This window comes from Grampus griseus (assembly GCF_964374135.1).
Source record: "Grampus griseus genome assembly, chromosome: 15".
In the NCBI taxonomy this organism is placed as follows: Eukaryota; Metazoa; Chordata; class Mammalia; order Artiodactyla; family Delphinidae; genus Grampus; species Grampus griseus.
In genome coordinates, this window is record NC_139009.1 from 36476519 (window position 1) to 36502773 (window position 26255).

At 37.8% G+C, this 26255-nt stretch overlaps 1 protein-coding gene across 1 annotated transcript in view; it reads right to left on the reverse strand.

The window, feature by feature from the left end:
- Positions 1 to 12965: 12965 nt before the first annotated feature.
- SRBD1 (S1 RNA binding domain 1) overlaps positions 12966 to 26255 on the reverse strand; it is a gene marked incomplete at its 5' end in the record, with an annotated part of 230095 nt that continues 216805 nt past the window's right edge. Inside the window, 2 exons of the mRNA XM_082672580.1 lie at positions 12966 to 13830; positions 17146 to 17330. Coding sequence (XP_082528706.1) covers positions 13541 to 13830; positions 17146 to 17330 — 475 coding nt within the window. The 3' untranslated portion in view covers positions 12966 to 13540. The remainder of the gene's footprint in view (positions 13831 to 17145; positions 17331 to 26255) is intronic.

The following is a 26255-nucleotide window of genomic DNA, read 5'->3' on the forward strand; positions in this document are numbered from 1 at the left end:
GAAGCACAGTGAGTCCCACACAGGATAAATCCAAGGAGAAACATGACAAGACACACACTAATCAAACTAACGAAAATTAGGTACAAAGAAAAAATATTAAAAGCACCAAGGGAAAAAAAACAAGTACATACAAGGGAATCTCCATAAGGTTAACAGCTGATCTTTCAGCAGAAACTCTACAAGCCAGAAGGGAGTGGCAGAACATATTTAAATTGATGAAACGGAAAAACCTACAAACAAGATTACTCTACCCAGCAAGGATCTCATTCAGATTCGATGGAGAAAATAAACCTTTACAGGCAAGCAAAAGTTGAGAGAATTCAGCACCACCAAACCAGTTTTAAAACAAATGCTAAAGGAACTTTTCTAGGCAGGAAACACAAGAGAAGGAAAAGATCTACAATAACAAACCCAAAACAATTAAGAAAATGGTAATAGGAACATACATATCAATAATTACCTTCAATGTAAATGGATTAAATCCTCCAATCAAAAGACATAGACTGGCTGAATAGATACAATAACAAGACCTTTATATATGCTGTCAACAAGAGACCCACTTCAGACGTAGGGACACATACAGACTGAAAGTGAGGGGAAAAAGATATTCCATGCAAGTGGAAATCAAAAGAAAGCTGGAGTAGCAATTCTCATATCAGAGAAAATAGACTTTAAAATAAAGACTATTATAAGAGACAAAGAAGCACACTACATAACGATCAAGGGATCAATCCAAGAAGAAGATATAAAAATGTAAATATTGTAAATATTTATGCACCCAACATAGAAGCACCTCAATACATAAGGCAAATGCTAACAGCCACAAAAGGGGAAATCGACAGTAACACAATAACAATAGGGGACTTTAACACCTCACTTTCACCAATGGACAGATCATCCAAAATGAAAATAAATAAGGAAACACAAGCTTTAAATGGCACATTAGACAAGATGGACTTAATTAATATTCATAGGACATTTCATCCAAAAACAACAGAATACACTTTCTTCTCAAGGGCTCATGGAACATTCTCCAGGATAGATCATATCTGGGGTCACAAATCAAGCCTTGGTAAATTTAAGAAAGTTGAAATGGTATCAAGTATCTTTTCTGACCACAATGCTATGAGACTACATATCAATTATAGGAAAAAAACTGTAAAAAATACAAACACATGGAGGCTAAGCCATACGCTACTAAATAACCAAGAGATCACTGAAGAAATCAAAGAAGAAATCAAAAAATACTTAGACACAAATGACAATGAAAACACAACGACCCAAAACCTTTGGGATGCAGCAAAAGCAGTTCTAAGAGGGAATTTTATAGCAATACAATCCTACCTCAAGTAACAAGAAACATCTCAAATAAACAACCTAACCTTACACCTAAAGCAATTAGAGAAAGAAGAACAAAAAACCCCCAAAGTTAGCAGAAGGAAAGAAATCATAAAGACCAGATCAGAAATAAATGAAAAAGAAATGAAGGAAACAATAGCAAGGATCAATAAAACTAAAAGCTGGCTCTTTGAGAAGATAAACAAAATTGATAAACACTTAGCCAGACTCATCAAAAAAAAAAAAAGGGAGAAGACTCAAATCAACAGAATTAGAAATGAAAAAGAAGTTACAACTGACACTGCAGAAATACAAAGGATCATGGGAGATTACTACAAGCAACTATATGCCAATAAAATGGACAACCAAGAAGAAATGGACAAATTCTTAGAAAAGCACACCCTTCCAAGACTGAACCTGGAAGAAATAGAAAATATAAACAGACCAATCACAAGCACTGATATTGAAACTGTGATTAAAAATCTTCCAACAAACTAAAGCCCAGTACCAGATGGCTTCACAGGCGAATTCTATCAAACATTTAGAGAAAAGCTAACACCTATCTTTCTCAAACTCTTCCAAATAATGGAAGAGGGAGAAACACTTCCAAACTCATTCTACGAGGCCACCATCACCCTGATACCAAAACCAGGCAAAGATGTCACAAAAAAATAAAACTACAGGCCAGTATCACTGATGAACATTGATGCAAAAATCCTTAACAAAATACTAGCAAACAGAATCCAACAGCACATTAAATGGATCACACACCATGATCAAGTGGGGTTTATTCCAGGAACGCAAGGATGCTTCAATATACAAAAATCAATCAATGTGATACACCATATTAACAAATTGAAGGAGAAAAACCATATGATCATCGCAATAGATGCAGAAAAAGCTTTTGACAAAATTCAACACCCATTTGTGATAAAAACTCCACAGAAAGTAGGCACAGAGGGAACCTCCCTCAACATAATAAAGGCCATATATGACAAACCCATAGCCAACACCATTCTCAATGGTGAAAAACTGAAACCATTTCCTCTAAGGTCAGGAACAAGACAAGGTTGCCCACTCTCACCACTATTATTCAACATAGTTTTGGAAGTTTTAGCCATGGCAATCAGAGAAGAAAAAGAAATAAAAGGAATCCAAATCAGAAAAGAAGTAAAGCTGTCACTGTTTGCAGATGACATGATATACTATACATAGAGAATCCTAAAGATGCTACCAGAAAACTATTAGAGCTAATCAGCGAAGTTGGTAAAGGGGCAGGATACAAAATTAATGCACAGAAAGCTCTTGCATTCTTATACACTAATGACGAAAAGTCTGAAAGAGGAATTAAGGAAACACTCCCATTTACCACTGCAACAAAAAGAATAAAATATCTAGGGATAAACCTACCTAAGGAGACAAAAGACCTATTTGCAGAAAACTATAAGGCACTGATGAAAGAAATTAAAGACGATACAAACAGAGGGAGAGATATACCATGTTCTTGGATTAGAAGAATCAACATGGTGAAAATGACTATACTACCCAAAGCAATCTACAGATTCAAGGCAATCCATATCAAACTACCAATGGCATTTTTCACAGAACTAGAACAAAAAATTTCACAATTTGTATGGAAACACAAAAGACCCCGAATAGCCAAAGCAATCTTAAGAAAGAAAAACAGAGCTGGAGGAATCAGGTTCCCTGACCTCAGACTATACTACAAAGCTACAGTAATCAAGACAGTATGGTACTGGCACAAAAACAGACATATAGGTCAATGGAACAGGATAGAAAGCCCAGGGATATACCCATGCACATATGGTCACCTTATCTTTGATAAAGGAGGCAAGAATATACAATGGAGAAAAGACAGCCTCTTCAATAAGTGGTGCTGGGAAAACTGGACAGCTACATGGAAAAGAATGAAATTAGAACACTTCTTAACACCATACACAAAAATAAACTCCAAATGGATTAAAGACCTAAATGTAAGGTCAGACTATAAAACTATTAGAGGAAAACATCGGCAGAGCACTCTATGACATAAATCACAGCAAGATCCTTTTGAACCACCTCCTAGAGAAACGGAAATAAAAACAAAAATAAACAAATGGGACCTAATGAAACCTAAAAGCTTTTGCACAGCAAAGGAAACCATAAACAAGACAAAAAGACAACCCTCAGAACGGGAGAAAATATTTGCAAACGGAGCAACTTACAAAGGATTAATCTCCCAAATATGCAAACAGCTCATGCAGCTCAATATCAAAAAAACAAACAACCCAATCCAAAAATGGGCAGAAGACCTAAATAGACATTTCTCCAAAGATATACAGATTGCCAAAAATCATATGAAAGGATGCTCAACATCACTAATTACTAGAGAAATGCAAATCAAAACTACAATGACTTATCACCTCACACCAGTCAGAATGGCCATCACAAAAAATCTACAGACAATAAATGCTGGAGAGGGTGTGGAGAAAAGGGAACCCTCTTGTACTGTTGGTGGGAATGTAAATTGATACAGCCACTACGGAGAACAGTATGAAGGTTCCTTAAAAAATTAAAAATACAACTACCATATGACCGAGCAATCCCAATACTGGGCATATACCCTGAGAAAACTATAATTAAAAAAGAGACATGTACCACATGTTCACTGCAGCAGTATTTACAATAGCCAGGACATGGAAGCAACCTAAGTGTCCACTGACAGATGAATGGATAAAGATGTGGCACGTATATACAATGGAATATTAGTCAGTCATAAAAAGAAACGAAATTGAATTATTTGTAGGGAGGTGCATGGACCTAGAGTCTGTCATACAGAGTGAAGTAAGTCAGAAAGAGAAAAACAAATACCGCATGCTAGCACATGTATATGGAACCCAAAAGAAAAAAAAAAAGGTTCTGAAGAACCTAGGGGCAGGACAGGAATAAAGATGCAGACATAGAGAATGGACTTGAGGACACGGGGAGGGGGAAGTGGAAGCATAGCACAGGGAGATCAGCTCGGTGCTTTGTGACCACCTAGAGGGGTGGGATGGGGAGGGTGGGAGGGAGGCTCAAGAGGGAGGGGATATGGGGATATATGTATACGTATAGCTGATTCACTTTGTTATACAGCAGAAACTAACACAACATTGTAAAGCAATTATACTCCAAAGAAGATGTTAAAAAAAAAGAAAAAGAAATGAAGTACTGATGCATGCTACAACATGGATGAACTTTGAAAACAGTATTCTAAGTGAAAGAAGCCAGTCACAGAAGACCACATATTATATTACCCCAATTACATGAAATGTCCAGAAGCGGCAAATCCATACAGACAGAAAGTAGATCAGTGGCTGCCTAGTGCTGAAGGCGTGGAGCCACTGCTAATGGGTACAGGGTTTATTCTTGGGGTGATGAAAATAAATTCTAAAATTTATTGTGGTGATGGCTGCAGAACTCTGTGAATATACTCAAAATCATTGATTTGTACCTTTTAAATGGTGAATTATACTTCAATTAAGTTGTTACCAAAACCAAAACCCAAAGAAGAGCAAGGTAAAGTTTCCCGAAACCAATTTTCGACTGCAGACTATTTTCCTTGGTCCTGGCTCTATTCACTGGGGCCAGCAGCTTTTATTAGTGAAGACTTGGCCAAAGCCCAAAGGAACTCTCTTCATCTGTGCTTTGCCTTGAGCAATTTATTTTTAAATAACCCTTGTCAAATTAGACATACACAGTCTGGTTTTGCATATCCTCTCCTATGGTTTTTGATGTTTTTATCTTGGGGATGGGGTGGGGCATCAAGGGTATGTTTTCCTCTTTAAAAGATGTGATGGGTTAAAGGCCAATTAATTGTCAGTTTCAGTTTTCTTGGTCCCTGACTCACATCCATTTTCAACTCCAACAGCTTCCAGTATCAATCACACAGGAGCCAAACTCTCCATGAGGCAGAGAGATCTCCCCACTGCTCTGAATTTCTACTTTCTTCTTTAATGGATCTGTGGCCTCTGCTCAGTGTTCTTAGAGATCTAGGTGGGAGGGAAGTAATCTAAGGGAAGCTTGTAAACAATGAAGATACAGAGGTTTCCTTAGCACCTAGGTTACCTGGTGCTGCTATAAACTGTGAGGCCAGGGCTGGCGAGGTTCTGGGGCTGGCTTGCTTCACAGCTGGTTGGGGAGCCTGGGTTAGAGTTGATTTCCACAAGTACAGGATAGGATCAAGGGATAAGAGGGGGAAAAGAGGGAGACGGTGAGTTCATGAGGCGGTGAATCATGTAAGCTAAGTTAGTTTGGAGGAATCGCAGTCCTAGTGCTCCAGAGGCTGTACTGGGCCAGTTTATGAGGCTCCCAGATTCACTCGCCTCCTCCTCAGCCAGAAACTCCATAGGAAGCACTGTTTGCAGTGGTTCATACACTTATCATGAAACACATTAAGGTAGATATAGGGGTACTGATATGGAAAGATGTGCATGACATATTGTAAAAAATAGAATATATTTATATAATCTGACCCTGATTTTTAAGAAAATCTTCATATATGAAGGAGTGTATATATAGAAAAAGGTTGAGGATATACATAAATTATAAAAGGTGACTACTTCTCAAATGACAAGGGACTTTTATTTTCCAACTTTTATATTTCGTTATTTATACTTTTTATAATATATGTATTTTCAATCAGGAAAAAAAATATATTTATAATAAAATGACCAAAAGTAACTTCAGATGTTTCTTATGGGTGTTACTACAGGTAAAGTGACAGTATACCTTACTTAGTTGTTTTGGTTATTGAAGTAGCAAATTATACCAAATTTGACTCAATTGGCCTTTTGAGTTTTAGCTCCATGGAATCATTTTAACCCTGTGAAGCAAAGAATCTGAACAAACGTTAGGTTTGACTTTCACTGGTGCCACCTTCTCTTTCATTGCCAAGAGACTTAAACCTGGGAAGAAGACGGGCGGATGTCAAATGGTCAAAGAACCAGCCACTGGGATGGGAGAAAGGCAACCAAAGGCTTGCTTCCTTGAGGAAATTTCCCGAGTTATTGTAGACCTGGTCATAGGAGGTGGAAAGTTTGTCAGAAGTGGGCCGCTTTCAGGAGCAGGCTGTCATTCTTCCATTACTTGACTGCTTTTGCAAAAAAAATACTGCAACAAATCTGGAGACTTATACTTGGCCTAATTGCTTGGATAAAACAAGACTTGAAACTTGAGACAAAACAAAGCTGGGCTATTCCAATGCTTTTTTCTCCCCTCCCTTACCCCATCTCTCCCCTTACCACTGTATCTTCAACTTTAGATTTTTCTGTAGGATTGAGCTACATAACATTTCAGACCTGTCACATTAGATGAGCTATATATAGTTGTGACAAATTCTCTGCTCCCTGAGAGGTTTCCCTGTAGTATTTAGATTAATAATTTATTTTCTTTCTTCAGGGTTAGACTTTTTTCTTTAAAAAATATTTAGTGGGGGGATACTGCAATCCTTATATAGATTCTTGATATGAGGTAAGAGAACAGCAAATCTTTTCTGGGGGTGGTTTTTAAATTAATTTCTAAAAAGGTAATTTTTAGTACTGACAGGACAAGAGTCTGCTTATCCCACTCTCCTTCTAAATAATAAATGCAGCCATCATGCACAGAATCATCCTCACCATGTAAAATGAGTGAGTGGGAAGAAATCTATATCTTTCTTCCTGTGGAACGGACTGCTTTGGCAATGAGCCCAGTCATTCAGGACTTCTCCATGATCTGTTATTTAAATCCAACTCATTATGACTAATTTTAGGCAGGAAGCCAAAATAAAAAGATCAACTAAATATATTTTTGGTTTTTCCATCCTGTCCTTTCTTTCCATCTCCAATTTTAACACAAGTGCTAACTCTGAGGTCAGGGTTAGATGTATAGACACCCTCAACACAAGCACTCCATTAATCCAAAACCAAGCATTCCAAAAGGGTCTTGTGGCTTCAAATGAGATGGGATGACACTATATTCTGAAGTAGATAGCAGCCAGGTTTAACTCCAAAATGCCCATGATATTTAACTTAAGATATTCTTTGCTGCAGCTTAAATTCCAACTCTAGGCTACAGACATCATCAAGATACCATATTCATCTTTCATCCCCAGCACCTGGCACAGGGTCTCATAGGAGGTGTCCAACAAATGTCTTCTGAATGGAACTTTTAGGTCTATAGGCCCATGCTTCCTCTATTTTTTCTTGTGTGCCAAAAACATGGCTATTTAGTCAGTTCTCAAAGCCCTTCTATGTTTGTTTGTAGTTCTTTTAAAATTTTATTTATGTTTAATTCATCTGGAACTAATTTTTGTGTTAGTGTGGCAATATGATTTTGCCCCAATCTGGAATGCCACTTTTAACATATATTAAATTCCCATTGATTTTAAATTCTCTGCTTATTCCACTCTTCTGTTTATCTATTCCTGTGCTAGTACGACACTATTTAGATGATAGAAGCTTTTGCGCATACTTTAATATCTGACAGGACAAATTCCCCCATATCATCCACCTCAATTATTCCTTTAAGATATTGATTTGACCTTTTTCACACTCTCCCAAATAACTTTAATTTTTAATTTAAGTTTGAATAAACAAACAAACATACAAACAAAAAGCAAAGTTGATTGAAATGATGATTGAAATTTTGGCAAAAGTAGATATACCTACATCTATATCTATCCATATCTATCTATCTATCTAGATATGATAATTTTTGGAGGACTAATCTTTCTACAATATCATGTCTTCCAGTCCAGGAACACAGTATACTTTAACATATTCTGCTTTTATTTCATATTCAATAGTAAAGTTTTATAATTTTTCTTCATATTAATCTTGCACATTACTTATTAATTTTTAGATTTTTAAATCAATCAATCAATTAATTAATTAATTTTTGGCTGCATTGGGTCTTCATTGTGGTGCATGGGCTTCTCATTGTGGTGGCTTCTCTTGTTACGGAGCACGGGCTCTAGGCACGTGGGCTTCAGTAGTTGTGGCATGCGGGCTCAGTAGTTGTGGCTCACAGGCTCTAGAGCGCAGGCTCAGTAGTTGTGGCGCACGGGCTTAGTTGCTCCACGGCATGTGGGATCCTCCCAGACCAGGGCTCGAACCCCTGTCCCCTGCATTGGCAGGCAGATTCTTAACCACTGTGCCACCAGGGAAGCCCTATTTTAGATATTTTATAGTGTGCTGTTGTAATATATAGGAACCATTTATTCCATCATATTGTTTAACATGATTAAGGAAACTGGATTTTTCTGAAAACTTATATTTAACCATTTTATTGAACTCTTTTATTAGCTATTTATTCATCCACTCAATCAACATTCGGTGAGTACCTATCACATGCCAGGCATTTTTACATGTAGAGGGGGTAGGGTACAGCACAAATGTATATCAGGGAATACATTTTTCTGTAAACCTCCGTTCGCCCCCCAATAGCTGAAATGAATATATGAAGCTCTTGTTTTTCTCACATAGTGTGAAGTCTAGAGTAGGCAGTTAGTTCAAGACTGCTTTAGTGCCTCCACAATGCCAAGATGGATTCAGGAACTTTCTGTCTTTCTGTTCAGCAGTTGCTATCTAGTGCTGGAGATGCACTGTTTGCCCTCCAGCACTTCCACATTCTACGTGCACTCCAAGTAGGAAGGAGGGCCAGGGCAAAGGATAAGAAAAGCATAATAGTTGAGCCTGACCCCCCCTCCCCCAACTCTTTCTAGCCTTCCTAGAACCTCACCCCATGGCTTTTGCCTACACTCTCTAGCCAGAGCTATATCACACGGCCACATCCACATCCACTAGTCACATTATTGATCCCCTCAAATGAGAATTCCCTTAGTAAGGAAGAAGGGGAGAATTCTGAATATACATCTAGAGGACTGTGCCACAACAAGACAAAATCCCTGCCCCTACAGAGATGGTCAAAGAATTTACAGCTGAGTGTCTTAGATTTCCAACAACCCAGCTCTTGGATCTCTCTCTGCTCCGTATTATTTCTACTCATTCCATTGGTGATCTTAAACAGTCTCATGGCTGTAAGTACAGTTATACACTGCTGACTACCAATTTACGTCTCCAGCCCAGCCTTCTCTCCTGAACTTCAGACTGAAATAGCCAACAGTCTACCTATCATTTCCACTCAGACGTCTAATGAATATCTCAAATTTAACCTGTCCAAAATGAACTTTTTCACCAAAACTTCCCTCCTATCTTAGTAGATAACAATTTCATCCTTCTGGTTCCTTAGGCCAAAAACCATCCTAGACTCCTGTGTGTCTCACATCTTACATCCAATACACCAGGAAACCCTGTTTGACTATACCTTTACCTTTGAACTGTATCCGGAATCCCACCACTTCTCACCTTTTCTAACACTAACATTCTGGTCCAAGTCACCATTACTTTATACCTGCATTACTGCGACAGTCTCCAAAAATCATTGCACATATAGATAATCCTGAATTCTCAGTTCTTTCACTTCCTCTTCTCTAATGAGCTTATCCTTGTCCCCCTACCATGCCCTACCCATTGTTACAAAACCACTCCCCAAACTGTAATTTCAGAGTTAATAAGCATCCAACTTTTGACAACCACTCTTTCCCGTCCATTATACCCTCTATTATTCCCACTATAACACTTGCTCCATCAGGACCTATAATCCATCAATCCTATTCTTTCTCACTTCTCCTCACTCTCCCCTCATATTCTTACTTTTCTTCTTATTGGGCTTAAATTCCACGTTCAGTGATTTCATTGTTCACATGCCTTCAACTTCCTTGCCCTTCTTTCTATTGTATTCACTTGGCAAACTCCCAAACCTGATTGATTAGATCTGTCTCTCCACCTAATCTGGACCTGTACCACATAGTTGATGTGGATGAAGAAATATATAACCAAACTGATTGATCTTACATTCAATTGATCACTAACCTGGTAGGACATTTAACACGGCCTGGAAATCATACTCTGTTTCCCTAGGTTTTTCACTTTTTTCTTACCTTTTCTTTTCTTCTCGAACTTTCAACTCCTTTTTGCTCTGCTCTTTGGTCTCAGTCTTCTTTTATATTTCAGTAAGAAAAATAGAGGTAATACAAAGAGACCTTCCATGAGCACCCATCATCTATCTTCCTTCCTGCATCTGTGCCCACATATTCAATCTTCTCTCTTTTAATATGGATGAACTCTTTGTATCCCTATCTTAGACCAATCACTTGTGCACTCTTCTATCCAATCTCCTCCACTCAGTGATCTCATTCTGGTAATTCTCCTCTTTGTCTCCTGTATCAAATTTTCCTGGATCCTTTCCATTTGCATATATTATTATTTCTTCTGTCTTTGAAATAAATACAAAAACTCTCCCTGGATTCCATTTCCCCCTTCCAGTAACTCTTTTATTTCTCTTTTTCCTTTACAGCAAAACTCCCTGAAAAACTACCTATATTCAGTATTTCCAATCTAACTCCTCTTACTCTCTCTTAAACCCATTCCAATGAGGCTCTCACCTCCACCATTTATCAGAAAAAACTCTTGTTAAGGTCAATAAAACATTTGTCCCAGTTAAATTCCAGTCATTTTTTTATATCTCAGTTAAACCCCAATGAAACATTTTCTGACTTTTCTGAAAAGGTCAATCCATCTATTATATGCTGTCACCATTACACTGCTTATCATGCTTGTAATTTTATATTTTTATATGATTTTTTGATTAATGATTCTTTCTTCTTCAATAAACTTCAAGCTCCATAAGGGCAGGGATAATCTCTATTTCTCTATCATAATTGTATGGTCAGAGTTTAGCACAATGCCTGGCACAAAGGAGACCACTAACACAATCTGGAAAAATGAATGCTTTTTTATCATCATCCCCATTTTAAACTTGGGAAATGGAGGCCCAGAGAAGTAGAGGTACCAGCTCAAAGGCACACTGTAGATTATTGGTAGAATAGGGACTAGAACTAGTTGGACATACTGACCACCAAGCACCATGCTACATTCTGCGGTTACGAGATAAATGAGATGTGCCTCTCTCCAACCAGCCTACACCTTATAGAGCACCACCATGTTTGGGCTGAACAGGACAAATCATGCAACCCAGTGCAATATCAAGTCCTCCTTGTGTCCCCAAGGGCTTAGCTACCAGGTCAACAGAGCTGCTTCATACTGTCGACTGCTCTGTTCCTGTATTCAAAGTGCCCAGGAAGAAGGCCTTTTCCCCCAAAGCATTTGTTTGACTACGTACGGTGATGGATGTTAACCAGACTCCTTGTGGTGATCATTTTGCAATATATACAAATATCAGATCATTATGCTGAATACCTGAAAATAATATAATGTCATATGCCAATTATACCTCAATTTTTTTTTTTTTTTTTTTTTTTTTGTGGTACGCGGCCGTCTCACTGTTGTGGCCTCTCCCATTGTGGAGCACAGGCTCTGGACGCGCAGGCTCAGCGGTCATGGCTCACGGGCCCAGCCGCTCCGCGGCATGTGGGATCTTCCCGGACCGGGGCACGAACCCATGTCCCCTGCATCGGCAGGCGGACTCTCAACCACTGCGCCACCAGGGAAGCCCCTATACCTCAATTTTTTTAAAAAAGCATTTGCTTGAAATTACATTGCATGCTTCAGAATAAAACTCTTCAGGTGCATATCACTCGTCACTGATCTACAAACTAGGAACTGGGAGGAGTGAATGGGAAGATCAACTTAAAGTTACAACATTAAGATCCGTTGTCAGTTGAAGACCAGTAAGAGAGAAAAAGCATTTCAGAAATGAAATCATCAGGCAAACAGGAGTTGAGTTATACAACTTTTAAGGAACCCACTTATTAAAAATATCTATGTATACTGGTTGGAAGGCTGCATATTTCAAGAAAAATAAACCACCAGTCAGAACTGTCAATAAACACAGTCCGATTTACCACTTTGTAAGGGACTGTGACTATTAAGGTGATCATATGATTTATTATCCAAAATGGGGCACTTTGGAAATAAAAAGTGGCACTATTAAAAATTATGCCAGGACAATGAGCATTTACCAGGACTGACTGTCCCAGGCAAACAAGCAGGATTGGTCACCCTCCTTAGCCAACCATCCACTCGCTACACATGAAGAAAACCAGGCACTCATTCAGTCATGCAAATGACTCCACCAGGGAAATGAACCACAGCAGCCAGAATGGACAAGATACCCGTCCAGTGTGGTCTCTGTTTAAATCATTTTTACCCTGTATGGTCATGCTAATATTTACCATCTCCACTGAATAAAAACGGAGTTAAGAGGACTGGCTTCATCTACTTGTTTTTCTTGCCCCTTCACACCTGATCTGTATTGAATCCTTAGGCGGGCCATTTCTATCCCCATCTGGAGTTTGATCTTAATGCTTAAGAAAGAATATGCCTTTCTGTGATAAGTCAAACAGAAAGTCATTCTTCAAATTAATAGAGGCTTCCCTTTTCCCCAAAGGCACAGTTAGTTGGCTTATATGAAACTTGTATGAATATGTGCCACATCTTCGTTAATCAAGATTGACTCTTAGATCATTCACTGAATCAACATAGCAAAAACAAGATCACTAGCCACAAAATTTTATTGTAGGGATCAATACGTATATCCTTCTGAGAAATAGTTCGAGCTATTCACTTGATGGTTACAAACACATCAGGATCTGTTTTATTGGGATATCTCTGGTTTGTCTGGCAAAGGAAAATCATGAGTCAAGTCCAAAAGGCCTGATTTTTTAAAAAAATCTATAAAAAGAGAGGATTAAGTACTGCCAGCCCTACTGTCAAGAAACATTGTACAATTTAAATCAAGAAGATAGTTCCATACAAATCCAGCAAGGCATGTTGGCAAGTAGAAATGAAACAATCTATTATACAAAATGCAAAAGGAGTCAAAGATGAGTTATAAAAAATAAAATTTTGGTCAGAAAATCATTACTACATAAAGCCAAATAAAGATGTCTATTAGTTGCTTTTTTTAAGGGGAAAAGAAATCAAACCGTTAGCTCTCTATTTATCCAGAAGGAATAATAAGGAAAGTGTCTGGAAAATACTTCTGATATTAAGTGAATTCTTTCTCATCTGCTATCTAGAGCTCACAAACATCTGACTTATTCTTGCCAAACTGTAGAAATGAGGGAATAAAAATCAGTGTTTGGCCACCAGTGGCACACTCACAACACCCGAATGAGGTCCAGAGTAATCCGAGATCGGGGAATGTCAATGTTGAGTACTCGGACTTCCACTCTTTCTCCAGGGCCCAGCCCAAGACTCCTTCTCTTCTTCGTCTTAGAAAGTTTTGCTTCTGTTACATTTCGTATGGGAATCAGCCCTGATCTCCCCACTCCTATATCCACAAAAATTCCAAATAGGGTGGCATTCTCGACTTTGCCTGTAAGAACTGTCCCAACCTGCAGGTCTTCCAAGCAGACTATGCTTCTCTTGAAATCAGGTTTATCAAAATCTACAAGGAAAGGGGAAAAAAGACAGTTTGTATAAATAATAAAGCACTGTTAGACACAACATAGATTAGTGAGTAAGTATGGACTATGTGTCGATTGTGTGCCCAGACCAGTATTAAGCATTGAGGGGGGACGTAAAAGGAGCTGAAGATACAGGCCTGCCTTCAGAGAAGAGGCATCCTAGTGGAGAAACAGCATGTGCCAAGCAGAAACAATTCAAGAAAATTTACTCAGATACCTCCTTCACCTCAAATTCTATCTTGCTAGCATGTAAACATTAGCACTATACATAAGGACTAAAATTTTAGATCAGAGAGTCTTATTTTCTTCTTTATGAGGAGGTGATGAGAAAGTATATTTGTTCAATGAATATGCAAGGCTAAGTCACAAACACTGAGAAAATAAGACCCTCGGAGATAGAAGATTGGGAGCTTTTCCCCCAGTACCTGAAATCTCAAACTGTTTAAAGGGGGTAGAACATACATAAATGTTTAGTCAAATGTGGATGAAATTTAAATGGTCTTCTCACTTCTCCCCATAAATTTTGAACTCAAGGATCAATTCCTATCCACTTTGAATATATTTATCCAATCAACATTTATGGATTCTTGATTATCTATTGCTCAGAAACCCAGATCAGCTCCTCATCTCCTTTCTCCTCTTTCAATTCAATTCATACAACATTTATTAACCCCTATTATTACCTCCTGGCCAGGCACTCCGCTGGGTGCTTGAGAGACAAAGATGAAGCATAGATCTCTGTTCTCAAGTTCCTTACAGCCCTCTTCCCTTGCTCACTCCAGGACATTTCTCTGTTCATTAACACTACACACCCAAAGGTAGGCACAAAGCCTGCCAAGGAATCATTATGGCTTTAGTTAAAACAAAACAAAAACAACAACAAATGTTTTATGGTGGAGAAGGTTAAAACTCACAATTTAAATGGGGCTTTTGGATTATCTGTGGATTCCGTTTACCCATTTACCCATGCTCCCCTTGGCCCCCTTTCCTAGGATTACTGAATGTTGACTCTAATAACAAAGAACACATTCTATGCTCCAATCTCCTTTTACTAAGACCTCATTTTCCCCTCCGCCCATTCCATTTCCTTTTCCTCCACAGCTGTTGCCTTTATCCTGATTACTTGTTGAAGCTATCCTTTACATTTGTATTAACAACTGGTCACCTCTTGGTTCCCCTCCCACAGCCCAACCATACTGAAATCAACGTTTTTAAAAAATTCACCTTTTGCCTTTAAAACAAAACAAAAACCCTCTTTAAACCTGAAATCTCATTTTTTTCATAAAAAAGCAATATGTTAACATTGGAATTGATTGTGTAGAATTCCACCTGATGCTGCAGCAGTGAATTCCACAAACAAAAAACCCACTGAATGTGCCATTACACTGGGCAAGGACTGTGTCAAAGCAAAGTGAAACAAAGTTGTTGATCAGGGTCAGAGGTAGGATGGTCTCTGAGGCCCCACAGGCATTGTTTTTATGCTTAGAAACTTTTTTCCCCCTTCTTTCTTACAGAGGTCCAGCTGCTACAGATTCCCCAAGGGTTCCTGATCAGCTGCTTAGTTTAATTTCGCATGGAAAATCAGAGTCAAGAACTACTTAACATGTTTCTGAAGACAGCCTGGGTCACTGAGAAATCAGAAATCCTCCATGTACCAGGCAAACTTTAACACTTTGATTGCCAAGGCTACATATTCAGTCCTTTGTCACCTGGATGCCTCTGATGAAGCCAATTATGGAAACTAGCAACCAGAGTGTTAACAAAATAGAATTGATTATGTCACTGGGAAAACAGAAGACAGGATGAGTATGAAGAAAGAATGAAGCAAGAAAGGAAATAATTTTGAGAAAATGGAGAAAAGAAAAGAGATGTAGCATAAATACTGTAATACAGAAACATCCAAAATACTATCTGCCTCTTCAAAAGTAAGACTGTCTGCCTTCCTTCCTGGGGATGTTTTTAGTATTAAAACGAAAGTTCTCAGGCATCTAGGAAACTGTGACTTACTCTAGGGCAAAAGTTTGTTTCAAAGAGATTTATTTGAAATTTCACTTGTCACAATGATAAACACTGCAGTAACTGGTAAGCTCAGTTGAGAGCCCAGGTGCATCTGTTTCTGCTCAACCAGGTAAGGACCAACTTAGCTGTTGTTTGTTTAGCTGAACTATATAATTTGAGTATTGATCTTTGCTCTGAGTCTACAGTGTAACTGGGATAATGGAGCAATCAACAGCAAGACCGAAAAATAAGATGGACAAGGAAAGCCAGTACAGAGGCATATTTGCCAACCCTCTAATGTAGTGGTTCTAGGCATAGCACCCTCAAATCCCACCGTGCTTGAAAACTACTGCTCACTTAGTATTCCTGCTAGATAACACCTAGGTGGAATTCACACATAAGAATACCTGCAAAGGGAGATGGATTTGTCTACTGAAATATTCACTTTGGATGGACCACACAGAGGCTTCTACTCCTGCATTTCTGGCACAGGTCTTACTGTATGTTTCATTTTATTTTTCTCCAACCTTACAATTAATTTCAAACTTACACAACAGTTGAGGGAATGGTGCATTGAGCTTGCTGGGTTAGCACAAATTCCCTTAAACCTTTTCAAAGAAACCACCTCAACACAGCCCAACCTAGAATGCAAAGAGCCAAGCCCTAACATGGTATCATAAAACTGGTGTGAGACAAGCACAGACTCATTTAAATCTAAGGGCTTCCTATTCAAATTTCCTTGGGAAGTAGGTCATTTGAAACCTTAATTCCTTCTCACCGGGTCATTGCTCTCAACAACTATGGCTGTTATACTTCCCTCACCATCTACTTGTGCTGAAAGCCGAGAGACTTTTAGTTAGAAGGAGAATAAACAGAGAGATAGTATCTTATTTGTTAAATGTGTTCATTGACATAGAATCCAGGAACTTGGAAGGCTGTAATTTAGGGAGAAGATTCACTTTAGTTTGTGAATCGAATGCTTTACCTTGGACTTCTAACTCTTATGAGGTAAAAACAGTTTACAAAAGGATCATGAAGAATACATGCCTCCATGCACATGCCAGCACATGCGTGATGCACTTAGTCTAGTGTGATGGGAAATAAGCCTGGGACAAGGGTTCTGGAGACCTGGCTTTTAGCTTCGGCTTTGGATACTAACTGGCTGCAATGACTTTGAAGGAAGGTCACTACGCTTTAGTTTTCTCATGGATAGAATGGGAGAATGGAGAATCCAACGGTTTAGGATTATTGTGAGCTATGCAAGTGAAAGGTGCTGTTATTCAAGTTCAATTGTTTACCTGTTCGAAAGTCAAAGCTCTCAGGCTGGCTGAGACCATCTATGATGACCTGTAAGGTGTGTACTGTTGTTTGCAATCCTTCTGCAGTTTTCTCTATTCCTTCTTTTTCAAGGAATGAATTTATTTTTTGTTGCATTTCAGGCTTGCCAATCTCACACAGTGTCCCTCCAACAAATGACAAAAACCTGCAGAGGAAAAAAAACCCCAACACTTATTAATAATATTACTTATTTTCCAATCTCCTTATACAGGTCACTCCTTATTCATCTCAGATCCATATATCAATCAATCAATTGGTCTTTATTGAAAATCTATTATGTGTCCCATGCCATAACAGATGACGTGTCTTGGGGGAATAAAAGGGAGGGGATAACTTTAGGTTTTTGTGCTATTTTCCAATGAAGCATCTGCTCAGAATCAGCACCAGAAACGTCTTACAGTGCAATGTTCATTAGAGTTTAGTGTCATATATATTTTCTAAATAAGGATACCTATATTTGCTTCATGTTTCCCAAAATTTCAGTTAGGAAAACTTATTTGAATTTAAATTATCTATTAGGCAAACAATAAATTGATGCTATCAAAATCTGGCAAAACATCCAACAAGCATTGCCAGCTTTTGACAAATAACTCACTCTATTCATATGCCAGATCGTCGCTCTTGACTTCTGTGTACCCATGATGACAGTGTTACCTGTGCAAGCATACGCTCAACCTAATAATTCTCAAATTTCATCAACAGTCAAGCCTCACCTGGACTAAATAATATCAAGTACATTAAGCATTCAGAGTCAACAGAAAAAATATGAGGGGATTATCAAAAAGAAAAAGTAACTTTCTTCCAAAATGGAAGCATTGCAAGCAAGACCTCAATTGTATAATCTTAAGATGAACATTACGTTATATTCTTTACATATTATATAGCTGCAATATTTATAAAATAAAAACATTTGTCTTTCTCTATTTCCCTTTGCTATGTTTACCATTTCCCTTGCTTGTACAGCTGCCTCTCAATTACTTAGCTTTGGAGTTCAGTAATAAGTTAATTAAGAAAAAAACAATTATAGTGTTAAGCTGAATTTCCCTTCAATCTCATCTGAATATTAGGCTGTAGCTTACTTTCTTGATATTCCTTGGCTGGGTATTTTTCTACATCAAGTTCCATTCCCTATGATTAATGGCTCTTAAAAAATGTCAACACAGTAATCAGACAGATAGTGATACTAATGCCCTCAAATCCTTTCCTCTAATGATGTCTCTGGAATACAAACAGGGGAAAAGGAAACGGAGGCTTGTCTATGATCAGAATTGGGAGGTATCCCATTTGTCAGGTTGCTGCATGATCACAAAAGGAATGCTTGTGATTTTCAGTCTTTTCTTACATTGTTGTGTTCAACTAGAAAAGACCTCTTCAGTGATAATCCGGTAGTGATAATCTGTTATCTGGTGGAGATAGCTCTCTCAACTCTCATTTAGCCAGGGGCATCTCTTTGGGTTCGAACAAAGAGGTTCCTCCTACCTTTCCAAAGCTGTATTTTTAGTCAGAAACAGATTCACCAAAATCCAACTTATTTTCTTGAATATATTTTGGTTAAGGGTTTAATGAAAGACCAAAGAGTTGTCGCTTGGGCTCCCTTTTTTTAAATGAGCTTCCATCCCAACTGATGGCCAGTGAGATACACACTTTGTCTCTGTGCGTCCATGGCTTCCCTGGCCCACGGAGAGGCAGCGGTATCTGTTAGTGCTGATGGATGAGCAGTAGCACATAAGGGCCCTAGTGACAGGGAACAGCTGCTAAAGCTCTGACTGATGGGGCAGATGACACAGGACAACCTCTGCCCACAGCCAACTTCCTTGCACAACTTTCTAAATAAAACAGGCCCTGCTGAGCAGACTTTCCTGCTATTTACCCTCTTGGCTTGACTGGTCTGCAATTGGCTATTTAGCAGAACATCTTTCAAATCCCCAAGATTCTGGCTTACAATCAACTGATAAAATGCCAAAAAAAAGTATATTCATGAGTTGAAAATCTATAATAACCTTGAACAGCATTTTATAACTAATAAAAGTAACTAAAAGGCAGAAACTTCCCAAAGTAATGTACAAGTCTTGGTCTCAATAACAAAAACACTGGCTCAGGAGGCTACTTGGAGTCTTAAGGTTGTGTGTGTGTGTGTGTGTGTGTGTGTGTATGTGTGTGTGTGTGTGTGTGTGTAACTAACTGCTCCTAAAGTAACTTCCATATAAAGAATTCTGTTTATAGTGGTTACAGATGTACAAAGAATATTGGTTTGTTTAACCTGGGTGCATATTTCATATATTATTTTCATCCTCACACACACAAGCCTGAGGGCAATGGTAACTGAAATCAATAAAAAAGCACCAAATTGTGCTCCTAGCTAATGCTTCAGTATTGATCAACCCCATTTTTAAATGACTATGAAACAAAGTCAGATGCTTTTTTATTTTGAAAACTTTCTTAAAGTTACAACAGGGTTGCAGAAAAAAGAAAACAGGAAACACAAGGGGAGAGGGACTATAAAATGAACTGGGAATAGCTTGAGTTTGACCTCTCCATTATTGGATTTCAAATATATTCAACTGTAAATGATAGGAAACAATGTTTCTTGCTCAGTAGCCACTCAATAAACATGTGTTCTTTAAATAACATAAGAATAATTTATTCTACATTATTCTCAATTTTTACTCTAGAATCGAGTGTAGTAAGTAATGTCCAATACACAGTTTCATTTTACAATTGAGTATAATAAGAAATACACAATACAAAGTACTTTCTGGCTCAAAAGTGCCATATAAAAACACACTGTACTTTATGTGAACATAAGAATGTATGTGAACATGTTCTGAAAAATATTTTCTGAAAAAACAGTGCTTGATAGATGTTCTCATTTAATCCTGACAATAATCCTGAAAGGTAGGTATCACATCATACAGAAAGGGAAAATTGAGGTTTAGGGAGGTTAACTAACTTGCCCAAGGCCACACAGCTCTTTTCACCAACTGGAGTTTCATGCTATACATATCAGTGTGTGTGTGTTTATAACCGCAGTTACATCAAAATTAAAGTGCTATATTTGGTTAAGATATAAAACAATACTTTGGGTAACATTTCACCAACACAATTTAATGGCAGATTAGTTTTAAACATTAGACAGTTAACACTGATAAATCCCAGAGAGAAATTATTATATATATGCATTTAAGTAGACAATTCTCTCAAAAGTCCATGCGTTATTAAAATCATAGTCTCATTTTCTCCACTGTCTCTGGAAGGCTTTCAGTTTGCTAAGGACTGCTGTCTGACCTGCTGTTTTTATTTAATATGTAATTTCATCCATCTTACTTAAAGTAAGAAAGTAGCATAAATGCAACAAATAAGCACATCATGTTCTTTCAGCACACATCTGCACAAAGTTAAAATACAGACCTTGCAGCAGAAAGACTGCTTGTTTTTCAAACAGAATGCTATATAACCTAAAATCGCTGATATTTTTAACAGAAACTTGTTACAAATGCTAGTTTTCCCCCTCAAAAAATAAGAAAAGTCTTTGTAATATTTTTCCTGAAGAATAAGAAATTCTCAAGATTCATAAGACTTCAGATATAGCCATTCAGTTTTATGTAATCATTTCCAGCATGGAGAAAAAAATTTAGGAGCCCAGGACTCATTACACTAAAGCAACATGATACCCCACAGAGCACAGAAGAACCGTGGTGATCCAACTCCATCACTTTAAAAACAACTTAATATTAACATGTGCTTTGTGGGCTAAACACACCGGATTTAAGACTCTGCAAAGAACCATGCTGCAAGGGCAAAGTACTTCTAGTTGTCTATCCACTCAGGACACTTTTAAAAGAGACTTTTACACTTTATTTTTATCCATTAGTTTTTACTGTCTTAAAGTAATCACATCAATAAACCAATAAATGCAAGAGCACAGTCATTTTAGAAAAAGTAGTTACAGATAAAGCAGGTCATTATTTGCAATACAGGCAGACGTCAGTCAATGATTTAACAGAGAGCTTACACTCTAAGAGCTAACCTGGCCTTCTTAACTGATTATAGAGGAAGAGGTGGGACACAAAAGTTCGGCAATAATTTGTTACACCGAAAACCACAGATTCTATATATATTTAAAAATTTACTGCTTTTAATAATAAAGACTAAATATAAACTCCAACGTGCCTAAGGAGGGAAACCTGCTACCCCTTTACACTATCTACCAGGAGCTGAAATTCACCCAGGTGAGCGTGTAGCAGCACACTTTAGTTTCACTTAAAGGAGTGTGGCTTTACCACATCTGCTGTTTCAGCCGTCAAATCAAAGGGGTGGCAGTGTGAACTGCACTTTCATCAACATCAAAGAATCTTTTCCAATTTCTAACCTCTTTGTTAAACCGAGAAACTGAACTGGGCCAGAATCCTTAAAAATCTTTGCTGGTGCAAAATCCACAAGTAATAGTAAATTCAAGTAGAGTGCATTTACAGAGAGGCCCACAGAACAACCAACCGACTGTGCTTAATTAGAAGCTAGTAGGTACCTAGTGAAGGTGATACTGAAATGGCTTTTGCTAGTGTATCATCAGCCATGGAAAGTTATAGCAAGTGATTTTTCATAAGAACTTAATAGCTTTTGATAACTTATATACTGCACATAAACTTTTTAAAAATGTAACCCTTTCAGAAAGGGTTAACAAGGTTGTTCTGAAAGCCTTTATAGACTTTGATCTGAAAGTATAGTTTTAAATGGTATGCAGCTATCTGGGTGGCAGGGGGGCACTTTCAGTGTCATTGCTTGGAAACATTCGGAGTGTCTTTGGAGCACCTCCTGCATCTAAACACACTCTTGGATCTATGAGCAGCAGAAAAAAACAAGAAGAACCAAAAAGGAGAAGCTGCCATAGATTAAGGAATGCAGTTTGTCTTCCAAAAGACTTGGTTTATAAGCATCAGACTTTACCTGCTTCTAACTTTGAAGAACTTAGTAAATGTTTCCTCCTTTTTCAGAAGTCTGTTATATTGATACGTGCACAGAAACTGGATCCTCGATGCACATTGCATTAATTGTATGTAGGAGAACAAACATATTCTTAGAAAGCTGTTTTATTTTATTTTAGCAATTTAGTACAGGGAATTGACTTCGTAAAAAAAAAAAAAAGCCAGTTAAAATGTGATATCCTCTAAAAGTGTGAGATTTAGGATGATCTTCTCTTTAGAAATAGTTGAAGAAGACATTGCTTATATAGTTACATCAAAAAAAATATCTAAGATCAGTGAAATAATAACCAATGCCACAAAGAATAAGCAGCATTGATTTGTACGTAGCTTTTCCTATTTCAGAACCACTTACTAGGTATGACGTATTATGATATAATTCAAGATATAATTTAAAAAACCAAATGTGTGTGTATGTGTGTGTATATACACACACACACACACATCCAAATGAGTGTGAGTATATAAAAATGGGAAAGCGTCATGTATTGGAATATTGTGATTACTGCTCTAAAGATTTCTAAAATCTTATCTTAGAAATAAATTTACAAGTGACAAAGGAAAATCAGTTTTATTACACTTGTTAAAACAATAATCCCCATTAAAAAAACACAGAAAACCCCCAAACAACCCAATTACTCAGTGTGATCATCCTCCTTCCATTGAGTCTGGGTTGTTTTAAACATGCTCATACTTATACACACAGATACACACAACACCCTCAAATGATAAAGATTTGCTAAAATCAAGGCTCTTCAAAGGAATGTGACAAAATGCTAAAGTGAATTAAAAATAATTTAGAAAAGTGTTCAGCTAAGTATTCATTTACTGTGGAAGAAGACTCTATGAAAGATGGTAACAGAGCTTTTGCCTTGAATGAACTTATTCTAATTTAAGTACTGACAGTCTATTGGAATAATCTTCCACTTATATCTGCTCTTTTAGAGGTAGGATTTTATATGCAGACAAATAGATATTTTGAAAGTGCTCAATAAAGATTTAAAGTTCATTTAATTCTCTCAACAATTTATTGTGGATATAAATTTGCAGATAAGGAAATCTAAACTCAGATAGATTAAGTGACCTGCCCAAAGTCACACAGCTGAGACCACAAGGTTGTAGCTAAGGTAAAAGTCATATATCACATCTTCATTAGCATTGCTTACCTCTTAACTCTGGCAGATTTTCAATGTAGACAGAAGATTTAGATCCCAGATAAAATCTGGCACCCAGGACCACTGCCTGGGAGCAATTTATTATTATTTTTTAAACCAAATTCAAAAGGAAAAAGTTTGGCTCTTTTTGAGTTACCGAATAAGAGTTATACAAAATTAAGTTAGTGGTTTCAAAGGCTGCGGACTCTCTACAGCTCAAAAACACTGTTCAGAATTCATGTAATTTAATTTACTGTCTGTAAAGCCATAACGTGGATTAGTGCCTGTGAATATTTGAAAGAGGAGGGCAAATAAAAAAGTAGTATTCAAAAACATACAGGCTAGTGATAGCAGAGCTAAAATTAAACAGCTCTGGCACTACTAGGTGATAAAGCCCATGTACTGTAATAAAGAACTTTCTTCCTTGGGAAATAGCCTTTTTACTATGAATTCCATCCTGTCAAGGAATCCTCCTTTTAAGAAATTTGAAAATGCATTTCCATAAATCTCCCCAGTTGTCCTCTGAATGCGCAGAGCCATTTTTATTCCATTTAAAGAGTGGGCAATTGAGGTCAAAGGGATTTGCTTATGGTCACACAGAGAGTCAGAAGACAGGCTAAGATTAAAATCCATAGCTAGAGTGGGGACAGGAAGGGGAGAAGGGAGATAATGGGAGACTAAATCAATATCCTACTGAGTTTCAGGCTCCAGACTGAGTGATCTAAACCTGAAGAAGAGAAGAGAAGGAGAAGGGCAAATACTTTGGAGACTGGAAGAGACGGAAGCAAGCACAACTTTATGGCTGGTCGGCAACTCCCTCTCACTTCTGTTCCACTGGGTACTACAAGGCTACTCCAGATACTCAGGTGAGAAAACAGTGTTTTCTTCAATTCTAGGACCCAGTGTTAACATTAATGAACAATGTTAAATTATATTATAATTTAATTATATCTGGCTCACATGGTAAAACATTTTTTTCCCTCGGAAACTAACAGCTGTAAATCAACCCCCCCCCTTTTCTTTTATGAGTCAGCTTGACAGCCCCTTCTCAATCACGACAAAAATAACAGCAATGACTATAGCAATAACAATAGTTTACTCCGTCCCAGGTGCTAAGAATTCTATGTATATTAATTCATGCAATCCCATGAGATAGGTACTATTATTATCTTCATTTAACAGATAAGGAAATGAGGTAGAGGGAGGCTGAATAACTTTCCCAGATCAAATAGGCATGATCTGAACCCTCAGCAGTCTGGCACTGTACTGCCTCTACAGTGAGCTGTGGGAAGTTAGGCACCATCTCAGATTCTTAAACCTCCTATTTACCTCTACTAGCCTTGCCCAAAACTTCATGCAGCGTGTGTTAGAACAGTGTGTAAGACATCAGATATGACAATCAGTTCCTAAGTATCCCACATCCTGGTCATCTGATTCTCAAATGGGTAGAATCTCTTTCATCATTTTTTTCTTTTGTGAAAGCACTTTCAAAAATATGATGAATGTTACTTCCTGGGAATTATAGTAAGCTGTTTGGGTTTTTAACTATAGTATTAACAAGAAAAAAACAAACACCAAAAATCACTTTTAGTAATCTGTCCTTTTATCATCTTTAGGTTTGGTCTCTCTTTTATGATGCTATGTCTCTTTATGAAAAGGCAATCTAATATTGTCTAATCATAGTTCCATAGAAGAAGTTAATGTGCAGTAACTAACTGACACACATCCTAAGACATCACTTATCAAAGGCCAGAAAAGATTCTGCCTTAATTTTCATGTCCGAATGCTGCCAACTCTTGTGAGGCAAGTCCAGAAAAATTTAAGATCTTTCAAATTTGCAAGTAACTTTTTAGGTCTGTTTATCAAATCTTCATTTATTTTACAGCATTTGTAGCTGGGTTTCTTTTCAGGAAAGTTTCCCACAGAGAAACATGTTTTTATCATTGTAGAAGTTAGTTGGCACGTGAATGCAGAATAAAGCTGCAGTGAATTTTAGATGTGGGAGGTGTGCTAGACATACTCATTAGACTGACTTACCCCTCCGAAAAATTACAAAGCACCACAAGTCATGGGCCTTCTGAGTTGCTCACAGTCAAAACTATGAATACCAATGCTCTACTTCTGCCATTTTGTTTTGTTTTTTTAAAACAAAAACAACCTCAACTCCCTGTATTACAGCTGCTTATTAGCTAGAAGGCTTCTCTTCTCGCTGGGCAGAAAGCTAAACTTGGGAAGAATGTGATAAAACCTCTGAAAGCAATGCTAAAAAAAAAGAGTTCAGAGGTGCTCAATCCTTGAACAGGAATGGGAAAGAAACAGAGATTGAGATCTGCTCAGTCATTAAAGGTCTTCAGTATGGGCCACCAGTCACTGTCTGGTTTGACTATGTTAGCTCCATGGCAGAGAGCAAGGCAGGACCTCCGAAGGGACTCTCCACCCCCTTGGCCCCCAACTGCTTTTAGCCCAGAAGCACCAGTTGGGATCCATGTATTCATTTATCTAAACACAGAATCCTTGTTGGGTTAATTCTACTTTTGTGGGTTTTCTCCCCACCAGCTTCATTGAGATGTAACTGACACATAACATTGTATAAGTTTAAGGTGTACAACCTGTTGATCTGACACACTTAACAACTGCAAAATGATTACCACCACAGCATTAGCTTAATACCCCCATCGGGTCACATAATTACCATTTCTTTTTTGGGGGGTGAAACATTTAAGATCTACTCTCTTAGCAACTTTCAAGTATATAATAGAATATTATTAACTATAATCACCATGCTGTACATTAGATCTCTAGAACTTATCCATCTTATAATTGGAAGTTTGTACTGTTTGAGCAACTTCTGGTCTTAAAAACCAGACACAAGTTTTTTCCGTAAATTAAGAATAAACAGTGCTTGGCTTTTGTACAGAAGAGCTCCTGTCCCCAGGA